The following is a 13,720-nucleotide window of genomic DNA, read 5'->3' on the forward strand; positions in this document are numbered from 1 at the left end:
CCCAGAGGCCTACTAACCACTAACTCTCGGCCTTTTTTTTCGGCGACTTCTGGCAGAAATCTCCCTGGACTTAATTACTAAAATATCAGAAATCCAAAACCGCGTGGCTGCTCATATGTTCTTCATTCTCAGCAATGGAAAACAAACTATCAAATGATGCCTTTTCAGCAGGTTTGATAGTTGGGGGAAAATTCCAAATAACAATAGTGAGTTTTCTGTTGTAATATTGAATGTATTCAAATTATAGAGAGAATAAAGTGAAGATCATTAGCCATGCAACTGGGGGTGGGTGGGAAGGGGGTATACTGGGATTCTTGGTGGTGGAACATGGGCACTGGTGAAGGGATGGGGATTTGATCATTGTATGACTGAGACTTAAACCTGAAAGCTTGGGGCCGGAGCGATAGCACAGCGGGTAGGGCGTTTGCCTTGCACGCGGCTGACCCGGGTTCGATCCCCGGCATCCCATATGGTCCCCCAAGCACTGCCAGGAGCAATTCCTGAGTGCAAAGCCAGGACTAACCCCTGAGCATCGCTGGGTGTGACCCAAAAAGCAAAAAAATAAAAAAAAAAAAACCTGAAAGCTTTGTAACTTTTTTCACGGTGATTCAATAAAAAAATAAAAATTAAAAAAAATAAAATATATATATATACTTTATTATACTTACACTGTTTTAATATATATTACTGTATTTTACACTCTTTGTCATATCTGTATTTTCAGAACTAAAGTAAAAATAATGACATAACCATTGCAAAGATAAAAGGACAAAATATGTTAAACATTCACCTTCCATAGAGAGCAGTGAAGAAAAACTAAAATATGAAGAAAGAAGCAGTATACACCTGCTTAGTCAGAGAAGAGGCAAATCATAAAAAAGAAAAAAATCTAAAACTTTAACTGGTTATCTGATTAAGAAAAAATTGGAGATGCAATGGAGAGTGGGTCTTAAATACATAAACCACCCACTAATATTCAAATTTTCTAGCTATGTACATAGATTCCATTACTTTAATTTTAAAACATTATTAACAATATCAATGAGTCACTCAATGATTATAAAAATTTAAAATCCCAAGTATTTCTAATTGGAAACTATACTGCTTTAAGTAGACTCCCTCACCCATCCCATAGTAATTAATACTGATGAAATTACCTTACTAAAGAGGAAATCAAGAGTATTTATATATTAGCGCTACCTACAAAGGGATAAAAAGAAAGAATCTTATCTTTGATTTGGTACTTCCTTTGATCAGTGTCTATGTTAACTTCTATTCAGGAGAGTAAATCCCTAAGAACACACCTGAGGTTGAAAGCTTTCTTAAAGTTCAATGTCAGTAAGTGAAAAGCATTACAAGACTTAATATTTTGATAATTTGGTTCTTGAATTAAAGCTCTTTTTTTTTCCCCCAGGTTTTTTTGGGTCACATCACACACAGTGGCGCTCAGGGCTTACTTCTGACTGCACTCCAGGGTCACACCTGGAGGGCTCAGGGGACTAGACGGGGTGCTGAGAGCTGAACGCACATAGGCTGTGTGCAAGACAAACATTTTACCTGCTGTTCTACCACTCTGCCCCCTAAAGATTTTTTTTTTAAATTTTAAAAAAATTTCTTGGCAGGGGCCGGAGCGATAGCACAGCGGGTAGGGCGTTTGCCTTGCACGCGGCCGACCCAGGTTCGATCCCCAGCATCCCATATAGTCCCCCAAGCACTGCCAGGAGTAATTCCTGAGTGCAAAGCCAGGAGTAACCCCTGAGCATCGCTGGGTGTAACCCAAAAAGCAAAAAAAAAAAAAAAAAAAAAAAAAATTCTTGGCAGAATTGATACAGAAAGCTTAACAATAATATTAAATAACTTAACTGTAATAAAAAAAAATAAAAGTGACGAAAGGCATAGCTGATGCTTAGTTAACTCCCTGAGATATGTTCTTCTGAGGGAGAGCTTCTCATTCTCAAGAAAATCTTTCACTGGGCCAAGAGATACTATTGTGGGTAGGGCACTTGCCTTGCATGTGGGTGGGTTCAATCCCTGGCACATCCTAAGGTACCCTGTTCCCCATCAGAAGTGATCCCTGAGCACAGCCAGGTACTCCCACCTCCAGAAAATAAAAAAAAAGAAAAAGAAAGTTTTTCATTGTAACAACCAAACGCTATATGGTACTATCTATGTTAGAGCACTGATAATCAACAGAATGACACTGCTACAATTTGAAATTTTGCCCTTTTGACTAAACCAATTAGAAAAAAAAATACCTGAACTCTAAATCTCCATGTTGATCCAACAGGAATCCCAGGAATAGGTCCATAATGATTGGAAGGAACAATGGTACATTCTTTAGTGCGACCAACACAGGCCATTCCCTACAAGTCAAAGAACAAGCTCTTTGAGAAATCAGTTAGGTTAAATCTTAAAGAAAGATTCCATATGACCCAGCAATTCCACTTCTGGAAATATACCCCGACAGCCCAAAATCACAAATTAGAAAAAGACATCTGCACTCCTAGTCACTGTCGCACTATATACAATAGCCCAAACACGGAAACAGCCCACGTGTCCATAAACAGATAACCTAGATATAGAAACCATGATATACACTCAGTGAGTTACTATGCAGCCTTAAGAAAAGATAAAGTCATGTGATTTGCTGCAATATGGATGAATCTGGAGAGTATCATGTTTAGTGAAATCAGTAAGAGGGAGAGAAACAGACTCAGAATGATATATTTCATATGTAGATATGAAGAAATCCCCGGGGAGAATATCAAATGCCCAATGGCAACAGAAATGAGGAGCAGGAGAACTGATCTTCAGCAGGAAGCCTGGCACTGGGGCAGGGGTAAGGGAGTAAGTTAGGGAAGGGAACACGAGGACAACTGGGGGCGGGGGGGGAGTACCTGCCACAGAGGCAGGCTGCGAGGTAGGAGGGAAGCTGAGGACACGGGTGGAGGGTAGTGAGTTTCCTGGCGAAGGGATTGATGTTAGAACAATATATGCCTGATAAAAATGAATCAATATTGCAATTTTGTGATTCACAGTGATAAAAAAGAATGCCCTTACTTACTAAACTCTCCTAAAATGTGAATAAAGTAGAAGCCCAATTACTTTTGAACAACATAATTGTTAACATATATATAAAATTAACAATATAAAATTATAATTATAGGTATTTGTCAATGTTGTTGGCAATCATCACTAATTTCAATGTCACTACTAGTACTGAAACATAACTTGCACTTCAGTTATAAACATTATAATTAGAAAGAAAATGCAACTTCTCTTTTTTTTACCCTGCCCCAGTCTCTCCGGCTTTCTGTACTAGCTGATGGCATCTTTGCTTTCTTTTTACTCATTTTCAGTTTCTCACCAGCCTTTACAACTTCACTGGAATCAGTTTTACAGGACGGACAATACCTTTAAAAGAAAAAATAAGAAAATGTGTTAGGGAGGCTGAAGAGATGATAACATGATAATGGAAGTTTAATACAGAGAGATAGTACAGCAGGCAGGTTGCTGGTCTTGCAAGCAGCTGACCTGAGTTCCATCCCTGGTATCCTATATGGTTCCCTGGGCCCTGCCAGGAGTGATAGGTGAGCACAGAGCAAGGAATAACCCCTGAGTATTGCCAGGTGTCACCCAAATAAAAAAACAAAAAAAAGAAAAAAGAAAATGTGTCAATACGACATTAAAACCAATAATAGGATGGCCTATTCATGTAAAAACCATTTTTAAGATAAAATTTTTTAGTGCTTTAAGAGCTTAAAAGCATTAAACTTACAAAATATTTACAGTTATGCCAACACAATAAAACTAAATAAAAAACCTTGTCATTCTTTTAGAGAAGTTAGTATTTTAATATCAGAAAATTCAGGGATTGGGACAATAGCACAGCAGGTAAGGTCTTGCATATGGCAGACTAGGGTTTGCTCTTCAGTACCTCATATGGTCCCCTGAGCCCTGAGTGCAGAGCAAGGAGTAAGCACTGAGCACTGCTGAGTGTGGCTTAAAATATATATATATATATATATATATATATATATATATACACACATATATATGGGTAAATGGCCAGAGATTAAGTACAGCCAGTATGGCACTTGTTTTGCACGAAGGTGACCCAAGGAGAGTCCCCAGCCCCACGTATGGCTCCTCAGTTACTTCAGAGTTCATGCCCTGAGCACAGAGCCAAGAGTAATCCCTGAGTATTATAGGCCTGGAGGGACAGCACAGCAGGTGAGGCATTTGCGTTTCAGGATGGCATCCTGGGTTCAATTCCTAGCACCCCATATGGTCTCCCAAACACCATCAGGAATGATTCCTGATTGCAGAGCCAGGAGAAATCCCTAAATGGAAGGAAGGAAGGAAGGAAGGAAGGAAGGAAGGAAGGAAGGAAGGAAGGAAGGAAGGAAGGAAGGAAGGAAGGAAGGAAGGAAGGAAGGAAGGGAGAGAGGGAGGGAGGGAGGGAGGGAGGGAAAAAAGGTATACAGGCAGAGAAATTAAGTCAAAGGTACTGTGCTGGGCACTGTACAGTAATATCGAGTCTCCAAAATAAAGGCATAACACAACTGATTTGTATTTGAAAGAACAAATATTCCAGGTTAAGAAAGAACTAGAGTGACTAACAGTTTATAAACTATTATAATAATAAAATTATCAATTCCTAAGTATAAGATGACTACCCATTTTATACATAAAGAAGCACTTTCACACTACTTATAAAAATCTTTTAGGGTGCTGGAGCGATAGCACAGAGGATAGGGCGTTTGCCTAGCACGCGGCTGACCTGGGTTCAATTCCCAGCATCCCACATGGTCCCCTGAGCACCGCCAGGAGTGGTTCCTTAATGCAGAGCTAGGAGTTATCCCTGTGCATTGCCAGGTGTGACCCAAGAAGCAAAAAAAAAACAAAAACAAAAACAACAACAACAACAAAAAAAAAACAAAAAAAAACTTCTTTCATTAGTTCAAGGGAATTATTATAAAAATGTAATTCTTAATACAGTCACAGTGAAAATTCTTGATAATCATACCAGTATTCTTCTTCGGGGATCTTCTCCAAAGGTGGATCCAGGCAGTAGATATGATATGCCATGTTACATTCATCACACAGAAGTTGCATATTGGGTTCCTGTTTCCCACCACATGTACGACAGGAGCAAGAATGGCATTTCTTGTCTGGGTCTCCACCACAAGAATCACATTCAGGGTCGTTTTTCCCTATTAAGAACAAAGTTATAGCAATCTCAATCTTAAGATCACTTTGTATATTATATTTAGAAAGTCAAAAATGGTTTATAGTTCTCTTAATAAAAGACTCACAAGGAAACATCAAGTATGGAACTTTCCAGAATAAATGGGGCGGGGGGGGGGGGACAAAGGGGCGGGAAGAGGAGGAATGACAAGTAGCAAAGAACATGACTTCCATATGCAAGGCCTGGGTTTGATCCTAGCATCACACAAGTACCCTTTCTATCCCCAGTGTGACTCCCAGAACAGTAAGTTAATTCCTGAACTGCATACAAGACTGATAAATTATATTTTTAGGGTTGGAGCCAGACATCTAACAGTGATCAATCTAATGACACACAAGCATGAGTATACCCTTTGTCTTAAAAATTATTTGTTCTCTTGGGGCTGGAGCGATAGTTCAGAAGGTAGGGCATTTGCCTTGCACGTGGCCAACTCGGGTTCGATTCCCAGCATCCCATATGGTCCCCCGAGCATTGCCAGGACTAACTCCTGAGTGCAGAGCCAGGATTAAGCCCTGTGCATCGCTGGGTGTGACCCAAAAAGAAAAAAAAAAATTATGGACCAGAGTGATAGCACAGCAGGTAGGGCATCTGCCTTGCACGCAGCTGATCCGGGTTTGATTCCCAGCATCCCATATGGTCCCTTGAGCACCGCCAGGGATAATTCCTGAGTGCAGAGTCAAGTGTGACCCAAAAAGCAAAAAAAAGAAAAAAGTTCTAAAGGACAGATTTTTTTTTGGGGGGGCGGGGGACCACACGTGGCTCTGCCCTTAGGAATTACTCCGGGTGGTACTCAGGGAACCATATGGGGTGCCAGAGGATCAAACCCACATCAGTCAAATGCAGGGCAAGAGCCCTACTTGCTTAACTCTACCTCTGGCCCCTGGAGGACAGATATTTCAAAGAAATGAAAGGCAAGTTTTGAAAGCAGGAGCCTTGGGCTTGAGCCTCAGCACCATATTGTCCCTCAAACAAAAATTTTATCACTCATGAGCAGAGCTAGGGGACCATATGCAGTACCAGGGAGCAAACCAGGGCTACTTGAATGAAAAAACAAGTGCCAAGTGCCTTACGCCTTTTATTATCTCTCTGGCCTTAGAAAACGGGATGGAAGGTGGGTTCCCCAAGCAGTTCTGAGGTGGCCTGGGGGTCATCTGAAGCATTACTTAGACCACCAGATCAAGCAGTTCAGTGCTGGAGTGTGAGGATGTGGAGCTTCCTGCTCTCTGTGGTGCCCAGGACCACGTCCTGAGACATGCTGGCAGTGGTGGGAGGCCTCCAGGGTCACACCTGAGGAACTTGGAGACCTCCACAGCTATGTGAAGTGATGCCCAGGAGGTCATGTGGTGCTAGGGCTCAAACCTCGGCCCGAAGGTATGCAATGCATGCACTCCTGGCCATGCACTGCCGGGCTCTTTCCTAGCCTCACTCACTTGATTATTCGGTTTATTTAGATTTACTTCTGGGGCCACACCAGGGTGCTCAGGGAACGTTATGTGGTGCTAGGATTTGAATCAAGCTGCAGCCGTATACTGGGAAAGCATCTTTATCACTGTACTTTCTTTCCAGCCCACTCACTTGATTTTTATTTCTTGTCACTGGTTCAGAACTAGAGATAACAACTATTGTCCATACACCACATCTAAACCAGAACACATTTCACGGAGTTATATTTTACTGAATTTTAAAATTAAACTACAATAGAGAGTTAGGCAGGCATATTAAGTTCAAATAGAAAAGTATACAGAACTTATTATTTTTTTAATTGAGGAGTGGTGGTTTGAAGCCACACCTGGCAGTGCTCAGGGTTTCATATGTAGTGCAAGGAATTGTATCTAGGTCAACTGCATGCAAGGCAAGTGCCTTAACCCCTGTATTATCTTTCTGGTCCTTTGGCCCAGAACAAGTTTCTTAACATTATGTACACACATCACTGTCACTGTCAACCCGTTGCTCATCAATTTGCTTGAGCGGGCACCAGTAACGTGTCCATTGTAAGACTTGCTGTTACTGTTTTTGGCATATCGATTACGCCACAGGTAGCTTGCCGGGCTGTCCGAGAGGGGTGGAGGAATCGAACCTGCGTCGGCCACATGAAAGGCAAATGCCCTACCGCTGTGTTATTGCTCCAGCCCACACACAAACATACAAAGATGAATTAGAGAAATATTCCTGGAATGACATACCTTTTGGAACCTTAAAAACCTCATGGGTATTTTGCACTTGGCAAAACAGAGTGAAGGAAAAGGCTACTAATTTTAGTACCAACTTTCTGACTGATCACTACTTGCTAATGGAGGGAAGACTATAAATGTTTCACTTTGACTATGTCAGCTGTGATAACGTTAAGTAATGGAAGTATAATAGACTTAAGAAGCTGAAGGCCAGGCCAGAAAGATGGTACAGTGGGGAGGGCATTTACCTTAAATGTGGAGACCCAGGCTGATTCTTGCTACCAAAGATATATGATCCCCTGAACAACGCTAGGAATAAGTCCTGAGAACAGAGTCAGTAGTAACTCCTGACCATCGCTTGTTGTGGTCTTCCAAAAACAAAAACAAAAAAGCTAAAGGTCTATTTAGAGTTTGGTTGGGAGAATAATCAGATCAACAGTAGTTGTTCTCTCTCTCTCTCTCTCTCTCTCCTCTCTCTCTCTCTCTCTCTCTCTCTCTCTCTCTCCTCTCTCTCTCTCTCTCTCGCTCTCTTTCTTTGTCACACCCAGAGATGCTCAGGGGTTATTCCTGGCTCTATACTCAGGAATTACTCCTGGCGGTGCTCTGGGGACCATATGGGATGCTAGGGATCGAACCTGGGTTGGCTGTATGCAAGGCATATAAATACCCTACCATATGTACTATTGCTCTGGCCCCTGAAATGCTTTCCTTAGAAAGAAATTTAAAGGATCATAGAGAAAACAGGTGCAGGTGCTTGCCTCACATCTGACTGACCTAGGAGTTCAATCTTTGGCACCATATGACCAGCCAGCATCACTCAGTATGGTGCAAAATGCCCTCAAATTAAAATTAAAAAAATAATAACAAAAGTATAGCTATAATGTGATTAGTTTTAGGCAGAGCAAAGAATAATAAAAATATGCAAACAATTAAAAAATCACAAGGACGTGAGATAAACCTTCCTAATCATGGTTTTCTATAGTGGTTTATTAAAAATGTCTAAGTCACATTAAATTAATTTACTTATCAAGTTTTTATTCCTAGGATATAACCATATAAATGATCATACAAAGTATGCTTTAATGTTCTTTATTCAAATATAGGTATATTAGCACAGTAAAAAATGAAAACGACTTATACAGATGAGTAACATGAGTAACATCTTTAACATGGTCCGTTAAAGATCTTTGCCGTGACTCCATGGATATAATGCCCTGCATGAGGCAGGAGGTTCAATTCTCCGGTATCACACGGTCCCCTGAGTTCTACCAAGAGAGACCACCAAGCATCATTTCAGGAGTAGCCACTAAGTACACGGCTGGGTGTGGCCCTAAATGTATGGAATGGAAAGGGTCTTTGTTGTCTTCTAAAATGCCACAGTAGAATATTATGATTACGTTCCAGAAACTTGAGACTGATTCAGCATTATTCTTAACTATACTGACATAAGAAGTTTTGTAGAACCAGAGAAAATACAAAGGTCATGTGGCTGTCTGTCATGTGGCTGGGGATGTGACAGTGGTTCAAATCCCAGCATCACATGATTCTCCAGGGACTGCTAGACATGGCCTCAAAGTGCCATCAAATGGGGACCAAAACCGAAACAAAAATTTAATTATTAAAAATTAATTTTCAGGGCTAGAGCGATAGCACAGTGGGTAGGGCATTTGCCTTGCACGTGGCCGACCTGGGTTCGATTCCCAGTATCCAATATGGTTCCCTGAGCACCACCAGGAGTAATTCCTGAGTGCAGAGCCAGGATTAAGCCCTGTGCATTGCCAGGTGTGACCCAAAAAGCAAAAAATAATAATAACTTAAAAATTAATTTTCTGGGGGCTGGAGTGATAGCACAGTGGGTAGGGCGTTTGCCTTGCACTCGGCCAACCTGGGTTCGATTCCCAGCATCCCATATGGTCCCCCGAGCACCACCAGGAGTGATTCCTGCCAGGAGTCAGCCCTGAGCACTGCCGATGTGACCCAAAAAGCCAAAAAAAATTTTTTTTTCTGTGTGACAGGGGAGATGGCTCAGAGGTGTACAGCACATGCTTTGCTGGTGGTAGTGGCTTGGATTCAACTCCAGACATTACATGGTCCACCAAGCACCACTGGGAATGGATTCTTGAACACCAATCTGGAAGTTGCCCTGAGCACTGTCAAGTGTGGTTTAAAAATCAACAACAAACATTTGGATGATGGAAAAACAACTGAGATATTTCCATTTTAAATTTTACTGCTTTTTTGCTTAAATGCACCAGGATTTACAATACTGTTAATGATAGGGCTCTTAATTTAGTCAGTTTGTAATAGAGAAAATTGCTAAGAAAATGTGCATAAAGTGTTGATTAAAAAATATTTCTTGGGTCTGGAGCAATAGCACAGTGGGTAGGGCGTTTGCCTTGCACTGCGACCGAGCCGGGTTCAATTCCCAGCATCCCATATGGTCCCCTGAGCACCACCAGGGGTAATTCCTGAGTGCAGAGCCAGAAGGAACCCCTGTGCATTGCCGGGTGTGACCCAAAAAGCAAACAAACAAAAAAAAAGAAAATTATTTCTTGAAAAAGTTTTTCATTTGGAAAAAATAACAATTTTAGACACCCCAAAAGTTGTCTTGAAACGTAAGTTCTTCTGATACAATGATACCATTTTACACTTTTCCAAAAGTATTCCCCAGACAAATTTCAATCATGTATAATAGTCTGAACCTGTAAGAAAAAAATCATACTTAAAAACTTTCCATCTGCTAATGAGAGAGGATGAGCTCCAGGCTTCTCAATCTTGAAGATTTCATTTACGAATGTTATCTGGCAGTCATTTAATTTTCCTTCGGTACCCCTGTTTGGAAAAGGAAGAAAGATTAACCTTTAAAGAAATAGCAACAATATATAACCTGTCCAAATGATTAAAAGTCAGTGTACAAACTCAGTGAATTGTTTATTTTCAAATTGGAATCATATTATTGCAATCATTGTTATCGTTTCCAGTAATAGGGAAAAAATTGGAGATCTCATTGTTAACTAGTAAGAGGAGCTTAGACATTTAAAGACAAAGTAATTGATAGTGTCCAAAAGCTTAGACATACCTTTAATAATATTATAATGTTTCTGGGGTAAATAAATTGCTTTTATCAATGTCTTCCAAACACAAGTCATATTTTTAAAGACGTACATTATATCTATTTGCAAATGCTTCTTCAAACTCTCCTGCTATGATGGAAATTACATATGTTCTTTAATCTGTCAACTTTTGCCTTGTATTTTTGAAGCTAGTTATTGGGTACATGCAAACTTAGGATTCTTAGTAATACTTAGTAATGTATCCTATATCTTTGCTTTTTTGGTTATAACTACTTATTGACCTACTTCATCTTTTTATTCTTTTCTTTGAAAAATTTTAATAAAATACACAAGTATTTAATTAAAAATTTAAATGTAGGAAACTGCATAAATATATAGTTAATCAATTGCAAATAGGCACATATCCTTGTAACCAATAATGACAAAAGACAGAACTGTCCATTAACTCAGAATTTTTGACACGCCCCATTCCAATCACAACTGTTCACTCACTCCCAAGATAGATATTTTCCTCAAATTTCTTCGGATGTATCATTTTTTTTTACCTTCCAAACCATTTGGCAATATTTGCCTGTTTAAGATTACAAATTCCCACACAATCTTTTTTTTTCTACCTCGCAATTCAAAGAAACTCATCATTTCTTCTATTTTCCAAAGTACTGATTTTTATATCTGCACCCCCAAAGTGTAGTTTAAATTGTGTTTTCTGACATCCATATTTCCATTAAATTGACTGTTGGCTCTGAGCAAAGGTAAAAAATAAACAGCCTTAATGCACTGCTTATTTTTACTGGAACATGATTCACTGAATTGTTTATATATTCTTTAAGGCTAGTTTGTGCTAAAATGGCAGAGCAGAGTAGTTGTGACAAAGATTACCTGCAACCCCCTCAATCCCCCTACCACACTCCCCCCCCACCTCAGAAGCCCTACTATCTAGACCTCTAGAAAAACAAGTTAATCTTCACACTAAATGCTTAACCAAAGCGCAGGTTAATTTACTTAGTAAAATTATGTCAATTTCCATCAAGTAGTACCCAGTTCTTTAATTTTCTCTTACTATGACAGCAGCCACAGATACTTAGTGCCTATATTTATTGATTGGGGACTGGAAAAATATATTATTCCCTTCTTGTTTATGTGATGGACTCAGAGATGCCTGACTTCATCAAGCATTTGGTAACCCAGTAGTATTGCTTATATAACAAGAGTATACACTTTTTTTGGCAGTTTTTTTTAAACATTTTCAATATAACCAATGATTTTCTGTTTCACTAAGAACTCACGAATTTGAGGTTTTTAATCCACCAGTTATTTTTTTATTTAGATGCAAACTATCTCATCTTTGGTCAATGACTCTTTCAGTTAAATAACAATTTTTTCTTAAAAGAAACTTACTCATCTTTGCCGACTACCTTATTATCCTCTGTAAGACAAGATATTACAAAGTTCATCTTGTACATTTTTCTAGTCTCAGCCAGAAATCTCCAAGGAAGAAGACTGATTTCCTTTAGGTGCAAATGGTTTCTTAAGAGCATAATTTAGGAACAGGAAAGCTTACTGAAAGTTAACAAACCACTTCAGTGGACAGATATAAAATGTAAACATATATGTTAATACAGCTATAAAAGACTTTGTGTTCAGATGAAGCATTTCTGTTTAGATTTCGGAACAGAATAAATTTGCTTGTTGCTCCTAGCGAGGGAGTCAAACCACAGGCAGTCGGGGTCATCACAATGTAGAACTGCAGCAGCACCACCTGGAAAGCTCATGGCCTCAAACCCGGCTTTGGCATTGGCTAACCCACTGATAGCCATCTCCCATCTTTCAGCCCGTTCTCACTGGGTATCCTCATGCCTGCTTTTGGGCAGGACCACAGTTTACACTAGTGTCAGCAAGTGCTTTAAGCCACTGAATCATATTCTGGGCCTAGATAAATCTATTTTTTAAAAAGTTAGCTCTATATGTTGCTGCTTTTTCCTCCAATCAGAATCCTCGTTCTCAGGAGCTGGAGGGAAATATAGCAGGTAGTACAGTGCTTACCTGCATGCAGGTGACACAGATTTGATCCCCGGCACTCTATAGGATCCAAGCCCTGCCAAGAGTGATCCCTATGTGTAGAGACAAAACTAAACCCTGAACTCTGCTGGGTGTGGCCCCAAAAAATAGAAAAAAAGAAAAGGAAAAGAAAATCCTTGATCTAAAAGCCATTAGGAGGCTTGCTCTTCAAGCCCACGTTCTCTCTTGAATATGTGTCTTGCTTGCTGGTCTATGATGTTTTTTCCCCCCCCTCTCATGTCAGATGGGTAATGTGCCTATGTCATACAAGATTTAAAGGATGCACATGTCAAACAAATGTGTGAGCACACAATTATCATAGTGAACTGGAAGAGATCTGTTTCTTTGCTTCTTATTTCCTCTCTGGAGAAGCCTGTGTTTTCTCTCTAACATGTATTTCTCCCTCACCCCTCACATTTTTCTAAATAAATTTCAATAAAAACTACCCACTTCATCAAAGACATAGTAATGTCAAAATCAGAATGCACAAATATCGCTTTGCTTTATTTTACATTACACATAATATTCACTTAAAATATATAGCACATTACTATACACGATTTACAGTTAAAATATTTTTTAAATCATGAAAGCTTAGTTTTTGAAATCCCCTGGTTCTACTCTCCTTCCTTACTTTTTTTTTTTTCTTTCTGGGTCATATGCAGCAATGCTTAGGGGTTACTCCTGGCTCTGCACTCATGAATTCATCCTGGTGGTGCTCTGGGATGCTGGGGATCAAACCCAGGTTGGCAGCAGGCAAAGGCCCTACCTGTATTTTTTGGCACTTTGGGGACCCTCCCAGTACTATATGATCAAAGGACTGAACAGTTCAATCCAAGGGTCTGGCAAAAAAACACTACTCAAAGTCCAGTGATGCCAAGCATCACCAGGACCACCCCAGCAGTGCTCAGGGGAGCATGTGGAAGCAGGGACTGAACTTGGGGTCTTGCACACATAAGTGCCCCTTGACCTCTGAGCTATCTCCTTGGCCCCTCATTTCTCCTACTTTTTTTGTTGTTGCTGCTTTGGGAGCAACACCTAGCATTCAGGGCTTATTCATGGCTTTGTGCTCGGGGATCACTCTTGGCAATGCTTGAGGACCTTATACAGTAACGGAAGGATTGAACCCGGGTCATCAGCATACAAGGCAAGTACCCTACCTTCTG

The 13,720-nt window shown here is 40.2% G+C and overlaps 1 protein-coding gene and 1 non-coding gene across 2 annotated transcripts in view; both read right to left on the bottom strand.

Annotated features, from left to right (window-relative positions):
* The window catches only part of UHRF2 (ubiquitin like with PHD and ring finger domains 2), an 86,836-nt gene that overhangs the window by 18,474 nt on the left and 54,642 nt on the right, over positions 1–13,720 (bottom strand). Inside the window, exons 5-8 of the mRNA XM_055136016.1 lie at positions 10,145–10,254; positions 5,030–5,216; positions 3,291–3,414; positions 2,256–2,363 (exon numbers count right to left, since the gene is read on the bottom strand). Of these exons, the coding sequence (XP_054991991.1) occupies positions 2,256–2,363; positions 3,291–3,414; positions 5,030–5,216; positions 10,145–10,254 (529 nt within the window). The remainder of the gene's footprint in view (positions 1–2,255; positions 2,364–3,290; positions 3,415–5,029; positions 5,217–10,144; positions 10,255–13,720) is intronic.
* LOC129401048 (small nucleolar RNA U13) lies at positions 12,793–12,891 on the bottom strand. Its single transcript, XR_008628074.1, has one exon. It is a non-coding gene; the product is annotated as a small nucleolar RNA U13 (small nucleolar RNA).

The sequence above is a fragment of the Sorex araneus genome, chromosome 1 (assembly GCF_027595985.1).
Source record: "Sorex araneus isolate mSorAra2 chromosome 1, mSorAra2.pri, whole genome shotgun sequence".
Taxonomy (NCBI): domain Eukaryota; kingdom Metazoa; phylum Chordata; class Mammalia; order Eulipotyphla; family Soricidae; genus Sorex; species Sorex araneus.